Source organism: Stegostoma tigrinum, chromosome 10, assembly GCF_030684315.1.
Source record: "Stegostoma tigrinum isolate sSteTig4 chromosome 10, sSteTig4.hap1, whole genome shotgun sequence".
In the NCBI taxonomy this organism is placed as follows: domain Eukaryota; kingdom Metazoa; phylum Chordata; class Chondrichthyes; order Orectolobiformes; family Stegostomatidae; genus Stegostoma; species Stegostoma tigrinum.
Window position 1 is genome coordinate 38,206,961 of NC_081363.1, and position 26,150 is coordinate 38,233,110.

Below are 26,150 nucleotides of genomic sequence, written 5' to 3' on the forward strand. Positions count from 1 at the left end.
TCTACTCTTCACGAACAATTCATAGAATGATCCATATACATATGTTACCTTACATTCATTCAATTGTGTGTGTGTGTGATTAATTAATAAACTGACATTTTGTTAATGCAAGAAAGTCTGGTTAAATTGGCCCCTTTCAGAAGTTAATTTGGTCTGGGGTATCCAGTTATCCAAAGGGATGGGATAACTTTTAAAATTAATCTTGCAGTAACCAAGCATGGCGGTGGGTGACTAAAGAAGAGGAGCCAGTTCATTCCTCCTTACCCAGGAGCTTACTAGTTTGGGGTATCGTATCTGCATATGCATCAAATTAGGGAACCTAGTCTTGAGTCTGGTTGCAACAATAAAGTTAGCCTGTTTTTGACAGAGATATTCATGCAAGTTCATTATCTTAATCACTTGTGCAGATGAAACTGACAGTGAGAATTCCCAAATGGTCACCACATGGAGAGTTCCTGATTCAGTCAGGCTGATTGTGTAGTTACCAGATCTCTGCTTGGCATAGCCCCAAGGTTTGTAAGGAAAACTGGATGACAATAATTTCCTGTGCTCTTCTGCCAGTTTCCAGCAGATGGTCTTGAAGCTCAGAGGAAGCAATGGCCACTGGCACTTCCAATCCTGAGAAAGCGTATGGGTCAGGTGAGAGGCACGTACAACACAAAGAGCGAGAGCAGAAACTGATATTCTTGGGTTTAAATAAAAGTTATTACTGTAAAGTTTGTGAAGGTTTCTTGAAATTAACGACAGCATCTCTGAAATGAATGTCCTCACATTCAATCCATTGTCTTTCACTAACAATAGACATGACAACAGCTAGAATAACTAATCAAACAGAAGAACAGTATCAGTTGACAAAAGCTTCCACATGCTTGCAAATCATATCTTATTCTATGAGGAGTTTCTACATTGTACAGTTGAAGGGAGCTCAAATGCTTACCTGGTTTGTTAGCACTGCCCTGTTTATCTGCCTCCGATCGTTTAGATGCTGCCTGATCTAAAGGTCCTTAAAGAGGAGAATTTGGCAAAGAAGAACAGACAAGAGAGGAAAATAAAATATAAATATGACTGAAATATTTAAAAAAAGCAGAAAGAAAGGTTCAACAGTATGACATAAACAAAAGATAAAAGAATTAGCACTGAAAATAGAGTAGGTAGGAAAAGGAAATTCTAAAAATCCAAAGAAGCAGTATAATCCTGCGTATTACTTTTATGTGTTTTGATCTCCAACTTAATGGGACAAAGGAAATTCTAATAACTTACAAATCAGATATTTTAACCATATAACTGCAATTGTACATTTTAATTGCAGGTTTTAGACAGTGCAAAATTTTCCAAGAGTCATAACTTCAATGCAACTTGAATCTGCGATTCTGAGAACATTTCACACAATTACTAATTGCTGTTGAAAACCAGTTTATACAAAAACTGCACTTTACAAAAGAAAATTGAACTTTCCTAATAGTCTCAAGAGTTCCTGCCTTGGCTCACTCCCAACGACATGACAGCACAGGCAGTGAAAACATCTCATAATACAGAGAGGTGGACTCTGGACAATATGTCATTAATGACTTGCAGGTTATTTGTAACAATTTTTGCAACAATTCGTAACAAAGTCAGATAGCATATTTTATATTGAAACTATCACCAGACCAAATAAAATTTAGAAGTTACATTGTTCAAGGTGTAAGTAAGGAAAGCTCAACAGCCAGATTAAATATAACAAGCTTTTCCAATTAAATACCATGAAATGGATACATTGTATTTTACTTCCTAAACTATTAGAGATGTTCTACAATAACTTGAATTCAACTGCGCATGTATCACTTTGGCTGCTGAGATGTTTTACAAAGGCACTATATAAATACTAGTCACAGCTGTTCAAAGACAATTTTGCCTCAAGTTAAAATAGTACTTATCCTAGAGTGTGTTTGTGGTTCTGTTCATAAGGAATACCATTCTAAAGCAGTTTCAACTGGGTAATTTCAAATGATGAAGTTCTGATGATGAGTCACTGGGCTCAAAACATTAACTCTGCTTTTTCCTCACAGATGCTGCCAGGCTTGCTGACTTTCTCCAGCAATTTCTGTTTTTGTCTCAGACCACCAGCATTCACAGTTCTTTGTTTCATCTTAACTTCAAGTGAATTTTGATTCGGATCCCATCAGATTGTTCAAAATATGTGTGCTTTATATTTGAACTTGTTTCCAGAAATTTTGAGTGTATTTGAAAATGTACATTCAACTTTATCTAATCTTTAATTATTAGCTGCAAGATTACCAAGAATGCTTTGAAGAAAAGCGATGCATAGCCTTTAAAATTTCTTGAAAACAATTCTACATTTCTGTAGCATACTAAATTGAAGGGAATATTTTTCTTCACAAAATCTAAAGCTTATTTCTGCCTGCCAAAGCGGAGTTGCTCGTATCATCACAAATCTGGAGCAAGATATGCAACGTGTGCTGTAAAAAATCTACAATTCCCGGCAATTTCATCATTCCGCCAATTGCACTGAGTTAGTCAGAAAGTCTGTTGTACATTATCTCCTTAAATTTGTAAAATTAAAAAATGGTAAATATATCGACTTAACTGGTCAGATCCTACTGTACTGGGGAAATTTCCAACATGGCATTAAAATTAAAATTCACTCCACATTAATAGATTTAGAATTTTCATAATTGAACACAAAATGAATTGTCCCCAATTTGGGAGCATATTTTTAAGAAAACTGAGTTTCAAAATTTATTTTTAGCTGTCCCAGTAAATATTGAATCATGAACCATCATATTGTCTTATCCTGATTAATTAATTTCTTAGCTTTTAATTATTTTCAGTGATGATATACCACAAAGTCATTCTCCTTGGTAGTCTGTAACCCAAGGGTCTGGTAATTTTGTACTGATGTGCATCTGAGGAACTTGTACATATTAGAGTCTCTGATAGTTTTGTGCCTCTGGTGATAAAATACACCTTCACTCTTATGGTCATGGGTATCAATATGTATTTGAATAGGTAAATGTAAAATAATATAATGTACTCGAGTACCTACATGTGTTGAGTCTTTAAATGTCTTTGAGTTGAATATCGCATGGTCATGTATCTAAATGTATGAGTTACTTACTGTCTGTTAGGTAGGTTCTTCCATGTTAGTGCACCAAATTCATTCAATCTGAAACTCAGATTTGCATGAGCTAAATTATTTACTCTCCGATCCAAAACTTGAATCTTGTGCCAATGTCTAAATGTTAACTACAGTAAATTAGTGGTCTGAATAACTTCACGTAATTCGCAAAAAGGTATATGCCAATGTGAAACATTGTAATTAAAACTGTTATATTTGTCAAAGGTAAAGTTGCCATATTCCTACCAGACCATAGAGCTGCACTCTCACTACAGCGAGAGATGACTGGTGGTGATTTGGACCATGGGTTACCACGCCTCCGGTGAGGGGACAGGTTGATAAGGGAATCTCAGCCGGTATGGTAATTGAACCAGCACTGTTGGCACCACTCTGAATCGCAAAGCAGCTAACTGAGCTAACCAACCCACTTCTGGCCTCAGCTAAACAAGTGGGCCCATGAAGTCAGTGAGACCTGTACACTTCAATGCTCTATTAACTCGGCATGGCCAATCCACCTAACCTGCATGTGACCTTGAAGCTTTTCTGCAGTTATAAAGCATTACAAATAATTATTTTGCTTGTTGACTGAATATTATTTGAATGGTTTAATGCTACATGAAATGCAATATACAATGTTGTCCAAGAGGTTGACATTTCCTGGTTATTTCCTCAGATGTTGCTGTTTCTGGGTCTCAGTAGAGAAGAATAAACTCTGCACATTCATGCTTGAGGTTTGGAAACCACAAATATATAGGTCTGTTGTCATTCGAATTCCAGAGAAACAGCTGGCAATATTAGGAAGAACTAGATATCAGCTGTTAATAACACTCCTTCACGATAAGAGGATCGAAAGACCATTGGAATGAAATTCCACAAATGTCATCTTCTGTAAACTTGCTGTACAGCTGTTGAAATGGATCATTATGTTTCCATATGGTCAAACAGCAATGTCCATCGAGAGGCAACTCATTCCTTTAGCAAAGTCCCGGGTTCATCTGGGACTCATCACAATCAGAGATGAGACAATGCGCATGAGCACGGGAGGGGAGACTTAGCAAATGGTTCCGGTTCCTGAACGGCACCCAGTGGTTCCTTCTGGAAGAGCACATTTTTGGACAGTGTCTGAGGACAGGATTGGGCTATGTTATAATACACTGATGCAGTTAAGCAGCCTATCAATTCTCCAAATCAAGGCTCACACACAAGTAAAGGCCACATTAGGCAAAGTGATAGAGAGTGACCAGTACAAATGAACCCAATTTCCAACAAAGAAACAAAATCATCCGAAGAGCGAAAGGTAGTAATTGGGGAGGAAATAATTCTTTGATGTTTAGACGTAACCTTGGCCTCCTGGTAACTCATGCTTCAAATTTAAATTCTCTGCCTGAATTTGTTTTCAATTTCCCACAACATTACCGGATATTCTGGGCAACCTCTCAAGTTCCATATCTCTCCCGAGATGTCCCTCTCTGACTGTCTCTTGTGCACCCTCCCAGTTACCTTCACTTGCCTGAGTCCTTTATCTATGGGTGCTCCTCTTCTCCTTCAAAATACTTCAAATTTCCATCTCTTTAACCAAATTTTTGGTGAGCCACCCTAAACTGCTCTTTCTTGGGTCAAAGTTTGTCCATTGCAAAACCTGCTCAAGGCATTCCCCTGCATGAGCATGAAAGCTATGTTAACCTCATCAGCCCGTATCACTTCCCTCCCCAAGATAATCATCCCAAACCAGCAGTGACAGAGACCCTTACCACAGAAACAAATGTGTAGTTCACACCTGCTCCTTTGCACAACACCCACTCAGTCACCCACTCCCCCACCGGAAACCAGAATCATCAGGCAAATGCATCCCTTTCCCTTGTTAACTGTTCAAAAGTGCAGGATATATTATTGCCCATGGGCTATTTCAAGGGTAAACATACCACAACCAATATGTATTATGATGTTGTCGCATGATAAACATTACTTTTCAGAACTAGTCAGCAAGTGCGAAGTGAAATGATTGCTTCTGACTTGCAGTTAATATGCACCATTTTACTTTCTGTCTGTTAGGTAGGTTCTTCCATGTTAGTGCACCAAATTCATTCAATCTGAAACTCAGATTTGCATGAGCTAAATTATTTACTCTCCGATCCAAAACTTGAATCTTGGTTACCTTTGGTAGGTCCTTTCCTATTCAGCATGGCCTGCTGCTCTTCAGAAACATTCAAACGTCGGACTACATCAGCCAGTGCTGACTTGAGCAGCTGAATCTCATCCTCCTGCATCTGTACACGCTGCTCCAGAGAGGCGATTCGATCCGTCATCTCCATGCTGCTGGCTGCAGACGCACTGTCATCTGGGAAAAAAAGAAGACAATGCAAACTGAAGACATTAAGTGGAAGAGACTTTCATATGAATAGCCAACATTAAGAGGAACTTCTGTTAATGACCTATGTTTTCATCGTCACATGTGAATTATGTGCCCAATTCTTTTGTTTCAACCCCAGCCTTTAGGTTTTAAATTTTAATTTCTTTACACAGTTGTACTCCATGAGACAGGGTTAACAGATGAATTGATCTAAATAGCATTTCTTAGAAGATGCCACCCAACAGTGTTCACCTAAAGCTGCTTATTTTAGATTGAGTCGGCTGCAAGGTCCCTCCAGCTTGGACATAAGAGTTGGATTTTTGTCACATTAACAGAATACAGTGACATTGTACTCAAGGGATCTGTTTCTAAGTCATGCTTCATTACAGAAATTGGAGACACACCTAGAGGTGTCCAGGCTAGGCGGGTTAGCCATGGGAAATGCAGGGTTACAGAGATAGGGCAGGGAAATGTGTCCAGGTGGGATACTCTTTGGAGGATCGGTGTGGATTCACTTGGTTGACTAGGCTGTAGGGATTCTATGAGTATACTGTCCAAAATGAATATACACAATCTTGAATTTGATACAAAAGTGCTAGTCAAGTCCCCTAAAAGGGGTGAATTTACTAGAAAGTGCAGAAGAAAACCTGAACATGTAAAATATATGCCTCTACCAAATGGGGTGCCAGAGTGGCAAAACGCAGGTTACAAATTTGTATTTGAAAAGGTCTTATGACAGAAAGGATTTGAGACAGTTTAAGCTAACTAACAAGCTTTGCACAATTGTTATAACAGGCATTGACCTGCGCATCTTCAGTTCTGAAATTTTCACTGCAAAGTGCTGTCAAATTCTACTTTCACAGCATCAGAAAGGCATGAACCCAATCCTGCACACAATGTACATTTTCGGTTGTTAAGGCTTGTTTCGTGACTTGAAGAATACAAATCATTCACAGAATGGAAATTGCCTTTTACTTTCAATTTCATCAAAGGAATTCAGAATTGTTTTCTTGATTTTTTTTGTAATATGGAAATAAATGAATATGCCTTGATACATATTACAGAGATGTGTTTGTAGGTTGAGCTGAAATGGAAACTCAGTCTTCAAGGGTATTGGATGTTACAGAAAATTAAGCAAAAAGGAAAAACAGGAGGGTAGTGCTCCAAAAAAGGATAGTAGCAGTGTTGTGTTGTGTAGTCATAGAGGTGCAATAGATCATGTTATGGAATCAGTGTGGTAAAAATAAGGAATAGCTAGGGTAAAAGATCATGGCTGGGGCATCACCTATTGGTCCCCAAAAAATTGCCTCACAACAGAACAAATTATAAATTGGGAAATAATGGAAGCATCTAAGAAGGGCACCACATCGATCATTTTAATCTGCATATTGACTGGATAAATTAGATGGGTAAGGGTAATATAGAGGGTGAATATAGAGGGACAGTGCATCAGGAATTATTTCTCAGACAGTGTGTTTCACAACCTACCTGGAAACAGGCTTTTTAGATCTTGCAATGTGTAATGAGGTAGGATTAATAAGGGATCTCTCATAGTTAAGGATCTTAAAACTCCGATTGAGAGTGGGCAACTCAGGTCTCAAACCAATTTAAATCAGGGCAATTGCAGATGCATGAAAAAAATGTGAACTGGTGAAAAGGGGAAGGTCAGTAGCTGAGCAGTGGCAGCCATTTAAGCTGATACATCAAACTGCTCAGTAAAAATGTATTCTGGTCAAAAAGAAGGGCTCAGTGTAAAGGAAGAATGACCTATGGTTAATGAAGACTTTCAAGGAGAATACCCAATCAAAAACAAAGGTATATATAGCAGCAAAAGCTAGGGATGGGCCAGAGTATTGGCTATTTTGTTTTGAAAGAACCAATAACGAGTGACCAAAATGCTAATAACAAAGCGAGAAAATTGATCATGCAAGTAAACTGACAAGAAGCATAAAAACAAACAGCAAGAGATTCTATGTATATTTGAAAATAAAGTAACTAAAGTGAGTGTAGGACCCTTAGGGGGCGCAAGTGGGAAATTGATAACAAGAAACACAGAAATGGTAAATCATCTAAACCAATATTTTGCATTGGTTTTCATGTTGGAGGACATTAAAACATCCCAAAGATATCAGATAACTAAAGTTCTAGTGGGAGCATAGATCTGTAACAGTCTCGGTCACGAGAGACAAAGCATTTGACCAACTAATAGAACTGAAAACAGTCAAGTCACCAGGACTTGATGAGAAGTTGGGAGGTCACGTTGTGGCTGTACAGGACACTGGTTTTGGAACACTGCATTCAATTCTGGTTTTCCCCTGCTATAGAAAGGATGTTGTGAAACTTGAAGCGGTTCAGAAACGATTCACAAGGATGTTGCCAGGATTGGAGGGTTTGAACTTTGGGGAAAGGCTGAATAGGTTGGCGCTATTTTCCCTGATGCGTTGGGGGCTGAGGGGAGACTTTACAGAGGTTTGTAAAATCATGACGAGCATGGATAGGATGAGTAGTCAAGAGGAGTCCAAAACCAGACGGCATAGGTTTAAAATGAGAGTGGAAAGATTTAAAAGGGACCTAGCGCGCAACTTTTTCATGCAGAGGGTGATGTGTGTATCGAATGAGCTCCAGAGGAAGTGGTAGTGACTGGTACAACTACAACATTTAAAAGACATCTGGATGGGTATATCACTAGGAAGGGTTTACAGGGATATGAGCCAATCGCTGCCAAATGGGACTAGATTAATTGAGGATATCTGATCAGCATGGATGAGTTGGATCGGAGGGTCTGTTACCATGCTGAACGGCACTTTGGCTTTATGATTTCACGACCTGCATTCAAGGGTTTTAAATAAAGTGGCTGCAGATATAGTGAGGACATTAGTCAATATATTCCAGAACTGATAACTTTCTAAAAGCTTTCTAGCAGATTGAAAAAGCACTAAAGTGATGCCGGTTCAAGGAAGGAGGAAGACAGAAAGCAGGAAACTATAAGCCAATGAATTCTATCAGTTGCCTTTTTCAACTGCTGGAGTCCATTACTAAGGGAGAGATAGGAGGATACTTAACGAAACTTAACATTATCAAATGGGATCAGCATGGTTTTGCAAAAGAGAAATCATGTTTCACAAATTTACTAGAGGTTTTTGGAGGGTATAATGAGCAGAGTTGATGAAAGGAAACTGACAGACATCCTCTATTTGGATTTCCAGAAGGCGTTCAATAAAGTGCCACAGAAAAGGCATTTGCACAAGAATGCAGCTCATTGTATTGTGAGTAATGTATTTGCATGGAGTGAGATTTTGAAAAGAAGGAATGACAGTCATGGAGACCACAGATTCATGAGTCTCTTTCTGATTGTTAAGACATAATTGGTAGAGTGTCACAAGGATCAGGCCTTGGCCCTCAATTATTTATTATTCAGATAATGACTTGAAGGAAGGGGGCAAAGTGGAATGAATCCAAATTTGCAGATGATACAAAAATAGGTTAGCGGGGATGTTGTGATGGAGACATAAGGAATATGCAAAGTGATATAGACAGGTTGAGAGAGTAGGCAAAGTTGATAGATGGAACTTAATGTAGCTCAATGGAGATAGACTGCAAAGAATTGAATTGAACCAAAAGTGCAAAGGGTTCTAGGTATTCTTGGGTTTGAAACAAAATATTTTAGGTGCAGGTGCAGCAGGTACTAAGCAGGCAAATTGGGTTTTGGCCTTTACTGGTCAGAGTTTGGAAGTTAAAAATAGGGAAGTCTTGTCACAACTGTACAGGGTGTTGATGAAGCCAAGCCTAGAATACTAAGTACAGATTTGGTCAGCATATTTCGGAGCTGTGGTATTGTGATTGAAGGCGATTCATAAGGGCCTAATTATGTATGGAAATCAATTTTGCACCTGAAAATGGTTAGGAATTGTCTGAAAACTAATGACTTAAGTGATTTTGCCTAATTATGAGGTTCCAGAAAATACCGAAAATGGCATGATTTTTACCGATCACTGTCCCAAAATAGTATCTTGAATCAATATTCTGAATATGGGAGTCGTATAAATCATAAAACATATTAATCTTTGCCAGTCTGTGAAATGGGAATGCTCTGCCATTGTGAACTGTCCAACTAATTAAACAGACAAACCTCTACAGGTTTTGAGAGCAAAATTCTAAATTAGACTCAAGAGCTGAAATCATGTTTCATTCAAGTGGTAGTAAATACACCTACATTTTTTTGAGAAGTTCCTGGAATGATGGATATATAGATTAACTGAAACCATTCAACCATTGTACAGTTATCACTCCCTGGTCACAGAATAGAAGAAACGCAAAGATGAATCCTTAAAGATAGGCAATACATTTTCCACTACGTTAAGATTGAAAAACAATTAAAATGAGACAAATCACGGTGATATTTTTACAATGATTTAACCAAAATGTTTTCTGGTGGGTATGACGACAAATGCTGTTACATGACTAAATATTTTCCTTATTCTACGACAAATTTATTCAGGTGGTCGAACTTAAATGATACTAAGATGCCAACCAGCCACACGAGCAGTCAGCCAGAATCAACACTTCAACAACAGGTGTTGCTTCATAGGAACAACATTTGGGCAATATCAATAAAACCAACACTGCCTGGGTTTGAAAGAGGATGTTATTCTATTGAGCAGGGTGGGAAAGAAAGGGAGATTGGCAACAGTTCATAGAGTTAGCACCGTGTAAAAGTGCCTAAGCTGTCGAAATGCTGACAGTGTTGTTCATATTTCTGGCAAATTCATTGCATTCCCTTGAGATTGATCAAGTTACAATAGGCTGCTTCCAAGTTGCTGCTCGGGGCAGAATTTTGGTTCAAGTTCCTGACATTAGGCTCAAATGGGGATCCCATCTTGCACCACATCAGAAGCAATTACTTGACATCAATTACCTATGAACTGGTCACTTAGTGAGCAGAGGCCATGCTCACCATTCATTTAAGGACATTGGGTGTCCTCTCTAAGGCAGAAATCCAACAGCTGGGAAGGAGCTGCTGCCTTCTGTTACAGGGCTCGTCCCCTTGAGATGCCTGCTCGGTAACTTTATACTTTAAAATGGCCTGACAGCTCTGAGACCACCCTTGCGCAGCAGGAACCCCTCCACAGGGCAGCCTGCCTCTGCATCTGTGGTCAGAAAGATGGGAGACTGCCTGGGGTGCTGCTCCCCCATCCCCACCCCACCGATCTACCATCAAGGGAGATTGTCTCTTTCCAAAGCAATGAGGGACCCACAAGGTGAACTAGAAAATTCCAACCAGGCTCTGTTCATTGGCCTCAGTAGGACATCCTCTGAATACTCGCCGCTTGCTACCTGCGTAGCCTCCAGAAGGTCTCTCACTTGTCTGCACATTTGCACCCCTTTTAGGGCAAACATTCAGTCCCAGGGGTTCATTATATCATAAAAGGTTATAAATTCTCAATTAAATCCTAATTAAAATGTCATATCAATTAAATAACCTTTATGACTGAATCTGCGACAACAATAACAGTACAATGATTAATTCCATCGAGGTCTATGCAATGCTGAATAAATCACTATTTGCAAGTTGTTTCATTAGATTTCTCAGTTCCAGCTGAATACTAAATTCTCCTGTTAAAGTGCAAACAATTACTTGCAAAAGTTCTCTGAAGAAATTGGACTTCTAAAGAAGATCGTATCAGACTAAGAAAAGTTGATTCTGTTTCTCTCCACAGGTGGTGTTGAGTTTTCTCAACAATTATTTGCTCTTTTAAGAACAAGAAAAAAAAATTAAAGTTATAAGTGAGAGGAAACAGATGACAATTGCTATGGTATTCCAGCAAATGACAGTGAAGGTTTAAGCAAAAGAGCATGCTGCTGGAACCGAAACTTTGGAAACATTGGCTGGGCTTGTCTCTGTTCTTTATTCTCATTCCTGTGGTACAACAGTCTACTTGTGTGCAACAATTATTCACGTGCGGCTTCCATTTATAACTAGGCAAAAAAGGATTAATCACAAAATTATAATTAATGAGAGATCTGCCTACGTGTCAGGAAAAGAAACCCAAAAAATTTCAGCAGGCAAAAATTGTAAATCCTGTGAGGAATTTGCTTCTCCAGATCAGAGACTAGGAATTCTGTGGTGAGTAACTCATCTTCTGACTCACTAAAGCCTGTCCACCAAATATAACACAAAAGCCCGCGGAATGCTCCCAACACGGCAGGATGGGTGCAGCCCCAATTACACTCAAGAAACTTGACACCATCCAAGACAATAGAGATAACAAGGTGTAGAGCTGGATGAACACAGCAGGCCAAGCAGCATCAGAGGAGCAGGAAGGCTGATGTTTTGGGCCTAGACCCTTTCTGAAGAAAGGTCTAGGCCCGAAACATCAGCCTTCCTGCTCTTCTGATGCTGCTTGGCCTGCTGTGTTCATCCAGCTCTACACCTTGTTGTCTCAGATTCTCCAGCATCGGCAGTTCTTACTATCTCTGAAACACCATCCAAGACAGAGCAGCCTGCTTGTTTGGCACTGCATTCATAAAACATTCACATACCATCCTCCACGACATTCAGTAATAGCAGTGTGTACTAGCTACAAGATGCAATGTAGAAATTCATCAAGCCTCCTTAACCAACACTTTCCCAATCCACAGCAACTACTATCTAGAAGGACAAGAGCAGATAGTTGGAAATGCCATCACCTGCGTGTTCCCCTCCAAGTCACTCATCATCCTGACTTGACTGGAATTCTTTTCCTAAGAGTATTGTGTGTGTACATATACCAGATGGACTGCAGCAGTTCAAAAAGGCTGCTAACCATCAGCTTCTCAAGGACAACTAGGAATGGGCAATAAATATTGGCCCAGCCAGTGACACCCACACTTCATGAATGAATAAAATGAATGCAGCCCTTTCAATCCCCAAGAGAGTGGGAGAGACAGGTTCCTTTTACTTCATCTGTTAGTGACCTCCTCCTGATCGAGCGGAGTGGTCTGGTGTTGCTCTCAATTTCTGCACTCTTTTCTGATGTAATATTAAAACATTTCCAGAAAAATGAAAAAGAGTTTTGACAGAATGAGAAATTTAAAGAATACAATATCAGTGAAGAAGTATTACTGGAGAAATTAACACACTGGCAATGGTCATATTGCTTGTATTCCGTGGTCTGTATGCTGATTTGTTTCTAAATAGGTGACTATAAAGATAAAGAAGGCGTAGGGAATTCTGGAAGATCAAAACCTAACTCTAGAAAGGCTCTCTGGATTGAAGATAGCAAATCATTCAAGAAAGGAGGGAGAAAGAACATATAGGAAACTATAAACTAGTTAGTATAACAAAGTGTGGAGCTGGACGAACACAGCAGGCCAAGTGATGTCAGTAGCAGGGATCATGCTAGAATTTTTTTACTTAGGAGTATCTGGTCACTTAGTAAATCAGAATAGGATTATGCAGACAAAGCATGGGTTTACAAAAGGGAAATGCTTTCCACAATTCTGTCGATGTAGAGTCTTTGGATTATCAAGAAACATTTGCCAGATGCCACTTGTGAGGTTATTAAACAAAATTGGGATAATGGAATTGGTGTTACATATATAGACTTGGTTTGAAGACTGGTTAATTTGTAGAAAACACGAATAAGCTAGTCATTTTCCAGGGGGCCAGCTGTAACTAATTGGATGCTACAGAATCCATACCTAGGTCTCAGCTATTTACAATCTATGTAAATAACTTAAGTGAGGAGTCTGAGAATAATATACTATATCCAAGTTTGACAACGCAAAATGAAGCTTGAAAGCAAACAAGGTAGAGGGTGTGATATCGCTACAAAACACTATAGATAAAGTCAGCAAGCAAGATAGTGGCAAATGGGATATAATAGAGAGCAATATGTCATCCACTTTGACGGGAAAATAGGAAAGGGTGAGAAATTGGGAAATTTGGGATGTTCTTGCATAAAAGAAATAGAAAATTAGCCTGCAGCCACAGCATGCAATTAGAAAAACAAATGGCATGTAATAATAAAAAACATGAAAGAACTACAGATGTTGGAAATAAGAAACAAAACATAAATTGCTGAGAAAACCTCAACAGGTCTGGCAGAATCTGTCCTGAGAAATCAAATTTAATGTTTCATCAGAATTAACATAAGACAAATCAGACTCAACATAAATGTATGATATGTTTTGTTACAATGTGGTTTAAGTATAAGGGTAAAGTGCTCTTACTGTAATTATATTGTGACTTGGTGATGAATGGTGATCTAAACAGAAAGCTACAAAAATATTTAAGGTTTATTTTTCAGGGTAAATGCTTGTAGGATGTTTCATTTGGCTGGGGAACCTAGAGCTGGGCTCAAGTCAAAGAATATAAATCTTTGGAATTCTTTATTTCAAGGAGCTGCGGATGCCCAATCATGAAATACATTCAACATCGTTTGATAGACTTTTAGGTGTTGAATGCATTGAGAGTTGAGGGATAAAGTGTGTCAGTGGAATTCAGGTAAATAATAACCATACTTTTGGTGAATGGTAGTGCAGTTACAAAGGACGCAACTATTGACTTAAATTTTTATATGCTAAAAAGATCAGGATCTGATGACAATGATAAAATCTGACATTAATTTTAACTCAAGGTCTGCCACTAATTGTATCCCCACAAACGCTAACACTGCTGAGTACTTTCAACAGTTTCTGTCTTACTTTTAAGAGATTGACAAGTTTGTTATGGAAGGCAGCTCTCATTGGATCAAAATTCTTGCAGAAGTTTAACATAGAAGTCAATTCGGATAGCAATGACACAAAGTCAGAATGTTGAATTTATTCAGTTGTATAAACTTCTTTTCATCAGCGCTAGGTCAGTGGCAGCCCAGGCAATACTTTGTTAGATCTTGCACTCAAAATCTGTGAAGGATAATGTGCAGACAAAATATTACCTACCTTTACCAAACATGTACAGAGTTTCTTCAGTTTGCACAGTTCTTCAGTTGGCATAGGGCAAATAACATTAGAGAAGTGAATATGTGGCTGAAAGAATGGTGTAGGATTATTGGGTTCCAGTTCATGGGCACAGGCACCAGTACTAGGGAAAGTCGGACCTGTAATGATAGGGTAGCCTATACCTGAACCATGCTACAGCTAGTCTTCTTGTGAACTGCATAACTGAGGAACTAAAGAGGACTTTAAACTAAATAGTGAGGGGAAGTGACCAAATTTGGGAAAATATGGTGAATCACAAAGTAGAGTCAAGGCCTAAGAGAAGCATTTTAACATGGGAAAAATGATAAACAGACCATAACAAGGATAGAAATAACAAAGCTAAGAGCAAATCTACATATAAGGCTTGAAGTTCCAAAAAGTAAATAAGGATAAAACAAAAGACTCTGAATGTAAATGCCCATAGCATTTGAAACTGAACAGATGAGCTGATAGCACAAATAGAAACACATAAGTATGATCTCAGAGATAGTAGGAACTGCTGATGCTAGAGTCTGAGATAATAAGGTGTGGAGCTGGAAGAACACAGCAGGCCAGGTAGCATCAGAGGAGCAGGAAAGCTGACTTTTCAGGTGTGGACCCTTCTTTAGAAATTCCTTCAGAAGATGGGTGCAGGCCCGAAACATCAGCTTTCCTGCTCCTCTGATGCTGCCTGGCTTGCTGTGTTCATCCAGCTCTATACCTTGTTATCTCATAAGTATGATCTAGTAGCTATCACAGAGACTTGGCTGCAGGACAACATGGATTGGGACCTGAATCCTGAAGGACACAGGACATTTAGGAGAGGAGAGGAAGCTCAAAAGAGTAGAGGGGTGGCTCCATTATTTATAATTATATTAACCCAACTGGGGAGGCAGTCGCATAATAATCCAGAACCCCAGTCTAATGTTCTCACAACATGGGCTCAATGTGAAAATGGTTTGGGCAGAGAAATGATAACAGCAAGAGTGGTGTACAGGACCACCACCAATTACATGGTAGGGTCAAGCATAAAGGAAGGCTTAACAGAAGCTTGTCAGAGACATGGCGATAATCATGCAGATTTTAATCTGGGAGGAAACTGGAAAAATCAGATGGGTGAAGGTAGCTTAGGTGAGATGTTTGTAGAATGTTTTTGAGACTTTTTTTCCGAACAGTGTGTTCTGAGCCTATCAAAGAGCAGGCTATTTTAGACCTGGTATTATGCAGTGAGATAAGTTTAATTAATGATCTCATAGTCAAGGCACCCCTAGATGGCAGTGATAATGATATGATTTAATTTAGTTTGAAGAAATGAAGAACGTGCCTCAGACTTCTTTAAGATTTAAAAAAAAGACAATTATAAAGGAATGAAAACCAAACTAGCTAAAATGATTTGGCAAATTAGGTTAATGGAAAGATCAATAGAGATGCAGTTGCAGATATTTAAGGAGGTATTTCACAATGCACAGAATAATTACATTGCAAAGAGTAAGAAAAAATCCAAGTAACATACCCACCGTCCCTGGTTAGCTACACTGGCTGAAGATTGTATAAAACCGAGAGAAAAAGTATATAATTTTGCAAAGGCAATTTTCAGGTCAGAAGACTGGACAGAAAATAAAGAACATCCAAAAATGACTAAAATATAAATAAGGAGGGGAAAATGAGACCATGAGAGAAAACTAGCTCGAAATATAAAAATAAATACATGAATTTCCATAAATATTTAGAAATACAGGTGTTACTCATGTAAAAAGTGAATTTGGAGACAAAGTAATGAAAAATAAGGAGATGGTGGGTGAATTGAAACAGTATTTGCATCAGTCTTCACTACACAGGATAATCAGAAAGATCTCAGAAGTAGTCATATATTAGGGATTAGAAGGAGGGAGGAACTCAAGAAAATTACCACAGAAGTGCTACTGAGTAAACGGCAGCAGTACAGATCCTGTAGATCTCGGGCCTAAGGAGAAGTGGCTAGTGAGACAGTGATACTCCAGTTTTACTTTTTCAAAATTCCCCTTGATTCAGGAAGGTCTCACGAGACTGAAATGTGCCTTATCTATTCAAAAAAGAAGAACTCAGAAAGCAGGAAACTACACCTGTCATAGAGAAAATGCTAGTAGCTAATATTAAAGAAGTTATGCAGGGCACTTGGATAAGTTCAAGATAATCAGGCAACGTAAACATGTTTTTGTGGAGGTGAAATCATGTTTAACTTATCTATTGGAGTTCTTTAAGGAAGTACCATTTGCTGTGGATGTACTGTACCCATATTTCTAGAAGGCATTTGATAAACTGATAGATGTAATTTGTAGATGCAGAAGGCATTTGATAAAGTGTCACATCAAAAACTGCACAAAATAAACAATGGTGGAGTTGGGGATAGCATATTGACATGAACGTACGATTGGAAGCATAGCGTATGCATAATGTTTTTTTCAGGCTGGCAAACATGTTCCCGCAGTCCATAAAGCAGTGGAGTGAAATAAAAGCTCAATGGCCTGTTTTGCTTGAGTGAAATGCATGACTTGGCAGTGACTTGGTAGAAAAAGGGAAGGGTAGAATAAGACAACAAAATGTGAGGCTGGATGAACACAGCAGGCCAAGCAGCATCTCAGGAGCACAGAAGCCCTGAAGAGAAGCTCTGACGAAGGGTCTAGGCCCGAAACGTCAGCTTTTGTCCTCCTGGGATGCTGCTTGGCCTGTTGTGTTCATCCAGCCTCACATTTTATTATCTTGGATTCTCCAGCATCTGCAGTTCCCATTATCTCATCGAGGGTAGAATAAGACATAAGCTTTAATGACTAGGGCAGTCAAGTTGCTCAAACAGTATCATTTTGGAAGCAGTTTGACTGAAAAATAATGATATGGTTTAAGAAAGTGTGCTCACAGCATGAGGAATGCCACATATTTTAATTTCCATGCATTTATTCACTGTATCAGGACATTTAGTTACACAGCTGACTGAGTAGATTAGCATTAAGGCAGTATTGGGAATGCCAGTGTTAAATGCAGACTATGATGGGCTATTTCTAAAGTCTGGCTTGATGATCTCAGATTTTAGAAATATGTTAACACTTTCATCCTCCATTTATACTGATGCCTTGATCATTGCCATTCTCTATCGCACAGGAACCACAGTTTCAATGCGTATATTGCTGCTAACAGCAGACCCGCATTCTGTTGTGTTATTGTTCCTCACTCAATATAATGCCTGTATTCAGCTAGAACTTGATAAAAAGACAATTCAATGTATATAATTTGGGTAAATGATATATTACACATGAAAGAATTTGCATCCTGAAGCTGTTAATTTGATTCAAAAACACTGTACATAAGCATTGTAAAATCTTGGATACACCCCTTCACAACAACTTCTCTTAGTCAAGAATCAACCTTTATAGAACATGTTTTATACAAGACGGAACACTTTTATTTAGGTCATAAACAATGTACTTGTCATGACTATCTTTGCAGAACTGTAAACAAGTTCTCGCCATTTGATAGCACTTTTAGAACACTGAATTCGCACTTTAGTGTCCATATTTTGTTCCTTGTTTTTGCATATTTTGATTTATATTTAGAATATTTTTGTGTTTTTTTGTCTAATTTCATACCATGAGACATGTGACACTAAAGATATTTTAAAATTAATCTAGCACTAACAGTAGCTGTAACTATGTCAGTCTACTGCCTCAATTTCTCATTTTCTTTCATAATAATTTATTAGGCATTGCAATTTCAAGCAGTGAAGCAGAGTGGATAGTATAGTACACAAACAAAATGCAAGAAAATACAACAGAATTTAATCTCACACCATCAACCCCTGTTGAATTAAGCTGTGTGATCTGGCAGGAGGGTGCAGGGTGGAGATCCTCCCACCTTCCAACATGGTTTTTAAAAATCATATCTGAAGCAGGAAAGCTTTGAGTGCCTGTTAAAATACCAGGGTAGGCCTGTTTTTAAGTGGATAATTAATTCCCTCTAGGGTTTGCTTAGGGCCAAGTAAAGGGGTTTCCTATTCAAAAACACAGTCTGCAGATGACCAAGGTACATCAGGAAAAGGAGGAAGTCTACCGTCAGCCATACCCACTCTTTCCTCCAACTCCAAGCCTTGCTCCACTCCCTCACAGATAACCCTCTCAACATGACAGTGTTTTTTTTCAATGAGTTCATGGCATCACTGGCTAGACCAGCATTGACTGCCTATCCACAACTGACCTGGAGAAGGCAGTGGTGACCCATCTCCTTTAACCACTGCAATCCTTGGGGTGCAGGGCATCCACAGATGTCAGGGAGGGACTTCAAGGATGTTGATCCAGTGACTGTGAAAGAACGGCAACATATTTTCAAGTCTGGATGGTGAGTGGCCTGGAGAGGAACTTGTAAGAATTGGGGCTGTCCCACGTATCATCTTGTCCTTATCGATGGTAGAGTTTGTGGAGGATTCGGAAGATACTGTTGCAGAAGCTTTGGTGAGTTATGACAGTGAATCTTATGGATGGCGCACACCGCTGCCAGTCTGTATCAGTGGTGAAAGGAAGGAATATTGAAGTTGTTCGATGGGATGCCAATCAAGCTGGCTGCTTTGTCTTGTTTGGGATCAAGCCTCTCCAGTATTGTAGGAGCTGCACCAATCCAGGTAGGTGGGGAATATTCCATCACACTCCTATTTTGTACCTTGCAGGTGGTGGGCAGGAATTGCAGAGACAGAAGGCGAATTCCTCAGAATTCCTGAACTCGGACCTGTACAGTATTTATATATTTGGTCCAGTGCAGTTCTGGTCATTGGTAACCCCCAGGATGCTGACAGGGGGGTATTCCATGGTGGTAATGCGATTGAATGTCAGGGGGAAATGGTTAAACGGTCATTTCCTTCACCTGAGTGACAGATGTTACTTGCTGTTTGTCAGCTCAAACCTGGACACAGTCGGTTCTGCTATAACGCATGGTCTGGCAATGCGAATTGGCTATAACGCGACTGACAAATAGGGGGGCACTATTTCTAAAATGCAAACTTGTGTTGGCTATAATGTGATTCCATCAGTGCGGAGGAGTACACATCAACAACACATGATCATTTTGCGGACTTCATCCTGAGCATGGATAATGTAGGCACCAAAAGAGTCTCTGCATCTACTTCAAACTAGCAAAAGAGGTTGGGTGACAGGACAATTTTTTTTCTGACCTTTTTGTTGATGTTTTGGGATCTGCTTTTAGAAAGCATTGCAAGAAAGAAAATTTGGATTTCAAGACTCTCCTCACCTTAGATAATGTACCAAGCTATCCTCCCATCAGTGGTGAGCTTTCTGAAAACATCAAAGTACTGTTTCTACACCCAACCACAATCTCTCTCTTTCAACCCATGGATCAGGGTGTAAGAGCAGCTTTTAAAGCTTATTATTTAAGGTGCACATTTAAGGCCAATTGCAGTCACTGAGGGGGTTAAGGATAATGTTCTTTTGGAACAAAAGAATTTTGGAAGAACTTTAACAACAAAAATGCAATTGACTTTATCGTGGAGGCCTGGGGTGATGACAGTAAGGACTACTTGCATGCAATTTGGCAGAAGTTTCTCCCAGATTTTTCTTCAAGATTTTAAAGACTTTGATCCTTCAGAGGAGCTCCCAAGAATCAGAGAACATCATGTTGATCTTGTAAAGCAAGTTAGATTTGAAGAAATGTAGAATGAATATGCTGAAGAGCTGCTTCAGTGTCACTGTTAAGACCTCTCTAATATAGCTGATCTACAACGACTTGTTGCTGAGGGGTAAATGGAGGCTGGAGATGAAGATGAAGTCCAGGATACAGCACCACGAGAGCTTTCCACTTCTGTTTTGTCTTCTATCCTGAGGGAAACTGAAAAGCAGTTGCAGCTCTTACTTGAAAACAATTACAATACAGAGCGCAAGATAACAAAGTGTGAAGCTGGATGAACACAGCAGGCCAAGCAGCATCTCAGGAGCACAAAAGCTGACGTTTCAGGCCTAGACCCTTCATCAGAGAGAGAACACAGCAAGGTGACAGTTCATGGAATAAGATCTTATTTGGTACCCTTTGAACAGCTTCTTGACGAAAGAAGAAAAAGAGGAAAGCAGCAAAAAGCTGGATATCTTTTTTAAGCCAACACCCAAGAAACAGTCAGAAGATAACGAACCACAGCCATCCACTTCTGGGTTAACTATTTTACACCCTAACCCTGCAACCACGACTGCACCTGAAGGTGATGTTGATGATGACCCTCAGCCCCTGCATTAATAATGGAACAACCTCCAAACATCACCCATCAAATCATATTGACATTCTTTCAAGATCAAGTGTTAAGTTTAATTTTACTTTATTGTTAGACATGAATTAAACATTTATTCAAACTGTGCTATCCTTTGTGTTAGGCTTTTGAGTGATTTTTGAACAATTTTGAGTGATTAGTTTCAGTGGTCTGCCCCACCCTGCTTTTCCCATTGACTCCGTTATTTCTATAGCGTGATTTTCCAATGAAACGATCTTGTGCAGGAACTCAACTATCACGTTATAGCAGAACAGATTGTATCATCAATTTCTTGCAGTAATAGCACATGGACTGCTTCACTATCTGAGGGCTCGCAACAGGTGTTGAATATTGCAGAATTAGCAAATGTCCCCAATATGATGGAAGGAAAGTCATATATGAAGTAGTGTGGCCTGGGACACTAGTCTGAGATCTCAAGTTTTGTTGTTGTTTGTTTTAATTGAATAGCTTGCTCAGCCATTTTAGAGTGCAATTAAGAATCAATCATATTACTATGAATCTGGACACATGCACTGCCCAAATCAGCTGGGAATGGCACATCACTTTTTCAGTAAAGCACTTGCGAACTAGGTGGATTTTATAACTATTGATTTCCATCAGTTTTTCTAGATTCTTTTGGTGAATTCAGATTTCACTATCTGATACAGTAGGATTCGATCCAATGGCCCCAGAAGGTTTGCCTATAGCTCCAGATTACTAGTCCAGTGACATTATCGCCACTGCCCCACCTTCATTCCACCCTCAATTACTTTTATCCTGAGATCCCTGGTAAGGCTCCAGTGAATTGCCAGCAACAGATGCAATTTCCAATGGCATTGCCAGCTTCTGACTGTCCAAGTACGCTCAGGACAAGATTTATTCTTTCTTGGGGAAATGCAACAACTAAATGGCTCCCATGCAGTGGGGAGCCGCGGGTGAGAGGTCCTGCTGTCAATCATTGACATATTTTCATCCAGGCTACTTTTCTTGAAATGTGTTCATTGCATTTGGATGTTGCTGGCAAGGCCAACAATTGGGGATCGCAGGTTCAGTGACAGACAGTGCCACCCTCATTAAATCTTACTTCCTCGTTGGTTCTTGGTTCAATCACATGGAATCTGTATTGTTACCACTGTCTGGAAATATCCGTAGCTCATGCAAATGTCACAATGACTTGCAGGTGAACTTTGTCCCTGTGCCAAAGTCACACATGGAGACCTCATTCTTGTTTCAATTACTGTTGCCAAGTTAGTTTGCATGGCACAGCAGAGCTGGAGGTAAACAACATATTTACATACTCACAGACTTGAAAATCACTCAACGTGTTGTCTCTGGATTATTCAGGCTGCATACTTACATTTTAAAGCTTAGAATAGATTATTTTAAGAATCTTGAAATAAAGTAACGGCATTGTGTTCATTACACCCACTTATATATTGCAGCTCAACTCCCAAAATTTTTATAATTTTAAATGAGAATACTTTAAACTTATAAGTCTCAGTTTAACGTGGCCCATATCTTCCTGATGCGGGATTATCGAGACCAGATGTGTATTCCAAGGTACATGTCAGGATCCCGGGAGTAAACACTCAATGGGAAACGCCCGCAAACTTCTGGCCAGTACATCTTTTGCTCTCACTAGCTTTACTGCTCCCAAACCGTTTACCTGAATAGCTATCCAGAAGATGTCAGACAATAAAATCTGAGTCAAATTCCTGCTAAGTATCCAAATGACCTTTTCAACACTCACATTCCAATTCTCCAACACCTTGACTATGCCCCTAACCCCTCCCCTAATCTGACTCAGCTATCCCCAAGACTTGAAATGACTAACTCCTACCACCAGATTGCCCCCACACTGATCTGACAAGCCCCAAATCTGACAAATCCTACCAACCCGCCCATTCACCCTCCTACCAACCTACCACTCTATGCATTGATCCGGCCATTCAGTAGGATGCACACTGGGCATTTAAACCAATCTCGCAGTGGCTAAGGCCAAAAAAAGGAGTTGCTAGATAACAAAGTGGAGAGCTAGATGAACACAGCAGGCCAAGCAGCATCTTAGGAGCAGAAAAGCTGACGTTTCTGGCCTAGACCCTTCATCAGAAAAGGCTCTAGGCCCGAAACATCAGCTTTTCTGCTCCTAAGATGCTGCTTGGCCTGCTGTGTTCATCCAGCTCCACACTTTGCTGTCTTGGATTCTCCAGCAACTGCAGTTCCCATTATCTCTGATAAAAAATGTTGCTAGTTCTCTTTGCTGCTCTTTGTATGGATTCCTGCATTGAAGATGTTGTTCTGACTCTGTCAGGCATTGCAGCCTTTTAACCTATTGAGGTATTTGCACAGTTTTCTATTTGATCAATACTGGGCACAGATGGGAGCAGAACCAAAGCTTTGGCCAATACGTCCATCTTGATGCATACTTCCACCAGCTGCTGCCTTGTGTAATCGTCACGGCTACCATTAGAGACAGCAGAATGATTAGTGAAAGGGTTTTGCACCTATATCTTATCTAAAGAAACAACTAACTTAAGGAGGTCATGACAGTGAACACTGAATCTCTGTATAACTCACTGAACACAAGCCTAATGGATACTTGTGACTGAATGATGGGTATCATGCCAACATTAGAGATTTGACTTTCCCCTGTTTATAGTTCATTAGAGAGAAATCTATAGTGCAGGAATTTCCAAGCTTTTGTCTTTATAGGTGACGTAGTGACAATAATAAGGCCTCCGTGCAACATGTGCAGTTAAAATCCATTTTCCCATCACTGATCTCAAGTTGTGTAAATGATGCAAGCATTTCAATTTTAGGTTTGACCAGCAATGAAACTAAAGCACTTTAAGTGCCTTTTTAAAACATTCAGCCCATCAAAACTTAAAAATGACAACAAGAAAATATAATAGCAAGTAAATAAGAGTTTAAAACCAAGGCGAGGGCTAGGAACTGAAATTTGCTTTTGTCCATAGTTGTCCATCCTCATTCTAAGCTAGGAAGGCCTAGCACCAATGTTATTGGAGCCACATAACGATGTGTTGTAGGATTGTCAATATGCTAAGTCAGCTATTCTTCCAGTTTCAAAGAAATCAGTGCAAGTTGAAAAACTTTAGACCATATACCCCTTTTGGGAAGTGTAGGGAAAGATAATTTTTATATTCAACAATGTCAGCAAGAGCAGTGTTGCCAATCGAAAAAATTTCCATTTGATTTCACATCAGATCCCTATAACCAGCTAAAAAATAAATTTCAAATTTGATTGTTGGAGCTGGAGTTAAACTCATGACCCTAAGGGAAAAGATATCATGCTGATTTACAACACCAGATTATGTATAAATGCTCTATAATAAACAGGCTTGTGCTTAACGATTCAGAGATTTTTCAGCAGTGGATTGAATGCTATATGATACTTTCTGTCTAATCAGTACAACAGTGAATGAAAGTGGTAGAAATTATAACACTATAATCAGGGAGAACAATGAAATTGTTCTGGAAATATTCAAAAGGAGACTAGCATGGAATATAACAAACAGATAAAATACGTTTTGCAGCTAAATTCATCAGATTAATTAACATTGTTATGAATAGATGACATTAAAATAAGAAAATGCAAATCACAGCATGTAATCTTTGAAAGAATGTGTGACATGTCCCTGTAAATGGCCAATAAATTCAAATTAAATCTAAATATAGATGAATTATTAATGATCAAATTAAAAGTGAGAAGGAATTAATCTCACGAGCATGCAGTTGTTCTGTGAATTCACTGAATGTCAGTTGCAGCATCAGGGCTAGAAGTGTAGCAAATAAGCAGCCAAGTGGAAAGCTATATCTTTCCTAATTTTATTGCTGCACGTGAACAAAGGTATTAAGGTTATTTTTCAGAACAAGTCAGCTGGAACTGCACAGAGCTCATTGCTTCCATTCATAGTGTTTAGAAAATAAGGTTGTTTCTCAGGCTATAACTACACATGATTCTGTGTTATGTAACTATCCATGGGGAAGGATTTCTGTGAATGAATTGAAATGTCACACTTGAACTTGGCTACTCCTGTTAGTAAAGCCTCCACTGTCTGAGTTGAATTGGTTTCAGAGTGGCAGTGTTAATTCTCACAATAGCATTTTCTGCCTGGGTCACTTACTTGTCCTGTCAGTGATTTTCTCTCCTATCAGGTCTGAAATTATTTAAAGTCAGGCATTGTGATAACCCAGTGCTGACTTAAACTTTGTCCCAAATTGTCGCAGTTAAATTAACCTCTGCACATCAAATTCTGCATCAGGCATTTTTGAAAACGTCAGTGCAGTCAGCATTAAACACTGATGAGGATCCAGGAATGGCAGTAAAGGAGCCATCACATGAGTTTTAGGTTATTACTAAGGGGATTTCAAAATACACACAAATGTCCACAAAATAGTTTGGGATGTAAACTCAAAGTCATGTTTCAGTTCACTGGTTTACTATGTGTTATATGTTAAGATATTAATAACCTTGGCAAACTGAAACAAAAAGACCATTCAGAAAACAGATAAAGATGTCTATGTGATTGGAAAGGATTGTGGAAAAACTTTATACAGAAGCAGAGTGGTGAGGAGAAGAAAAATAATCATGAGAATGTGAGAAATGAGGTGGAAAGTTTGGAGTGGATCTATTTCTGCTCCTACACAGTGCACAAAAGGGTCAATGAGTGAAAACACTGCATGCTGTCTCATTACTTGCATTTCTCACAGGCACCACACCCGGCATCTTCCCCTGCAACCGCAGGAAATGCTACACTTGCCCCCACACCTCCTCCCTCACCCCTATCCCAGGCCCCAAGATGACTTTCCATATTAAGCAGAGGTTCACCTGCACATCTGCCAACGTGGTATAGTGTATCCATTGTGTGGCTTCATCTACATTGGGGAAACCAAGCAGAGGCTTGGGGACCGCTTTGCAGAACACCTCTGCTTGGTTCGCAATAAACAACTGCACCTCCCAGTCGCAAACCATTTCCACTCCACCTCACATTCTTTAGATGACATGTCCATCATGGGCCTCCTGCAGTGCCACAATGATGCCACCCGAAAGTTGCAGGAACAGCAACTCATATTTCGCTTGGGAACCCTGCAGCCCAATGGTATCAACGTGGACTTCACCAGCTTCAAAATCTCCCCTTCCCCCACCGCATCCCAAAACCAGCCTAGTTCGTCCTCTCCCCCCACTGCATCACACAACCAGCCCAGCTCTTCCCCTCCACCCACTGCATCCCAAAACCAGTCCAGCCTGTCTCTGCCTCCCTAACCTGTTCTTCCTCTCACCCATCCCTTCCTCCCATCCCAAGCCGCACCTCCATCTCCTACCTACTAACCTCATCCCACCTCCTTGACCTGTCCGTCTTCCCTGGACTGACCTATCCCCTCCCTACCTCCCCACCTATACTCTCCTCTCCACCTATCTTCTTTTCTCTCCATCTTCGGTCCGCCTCCCC

General features: G+C 39.7%; 1 protein-coding gene across 10 annotated transcripts in view; it reads right to left on the reverse strand.

The window, feature by feature from the left end:
- Positions 1-26,150, reverse strand: part of eml1 (EMAP like 1) — a 248,697-nt gene that overhangs the window by 86,603 nt on the left and 135,944 nt on the right. For 7 of the 10 annotated variants that reach the window (XM_048537396.2, XM_059649108.1, XM_048537399.2 and 4 more), the window contains 2 exons: positions 5,274-5,456; positions 938-1,003 (listed from right to left, as the gene is read on the reverse strand). In XM_048537396.2, coding sequence (XP_048393353.1) covers positions 938-1,003; positions 5,274-5,456 — 249 coding nt within the window. The remainder of the gene's footprint in view (positions 1-937; positions 1,004-5,273; positions 5,457-26,150) is intronic. The other 3 variants (XM_048537398.2, XM_048537401.2, XM_048537402.2) reach the window with 1 other exon arrangement.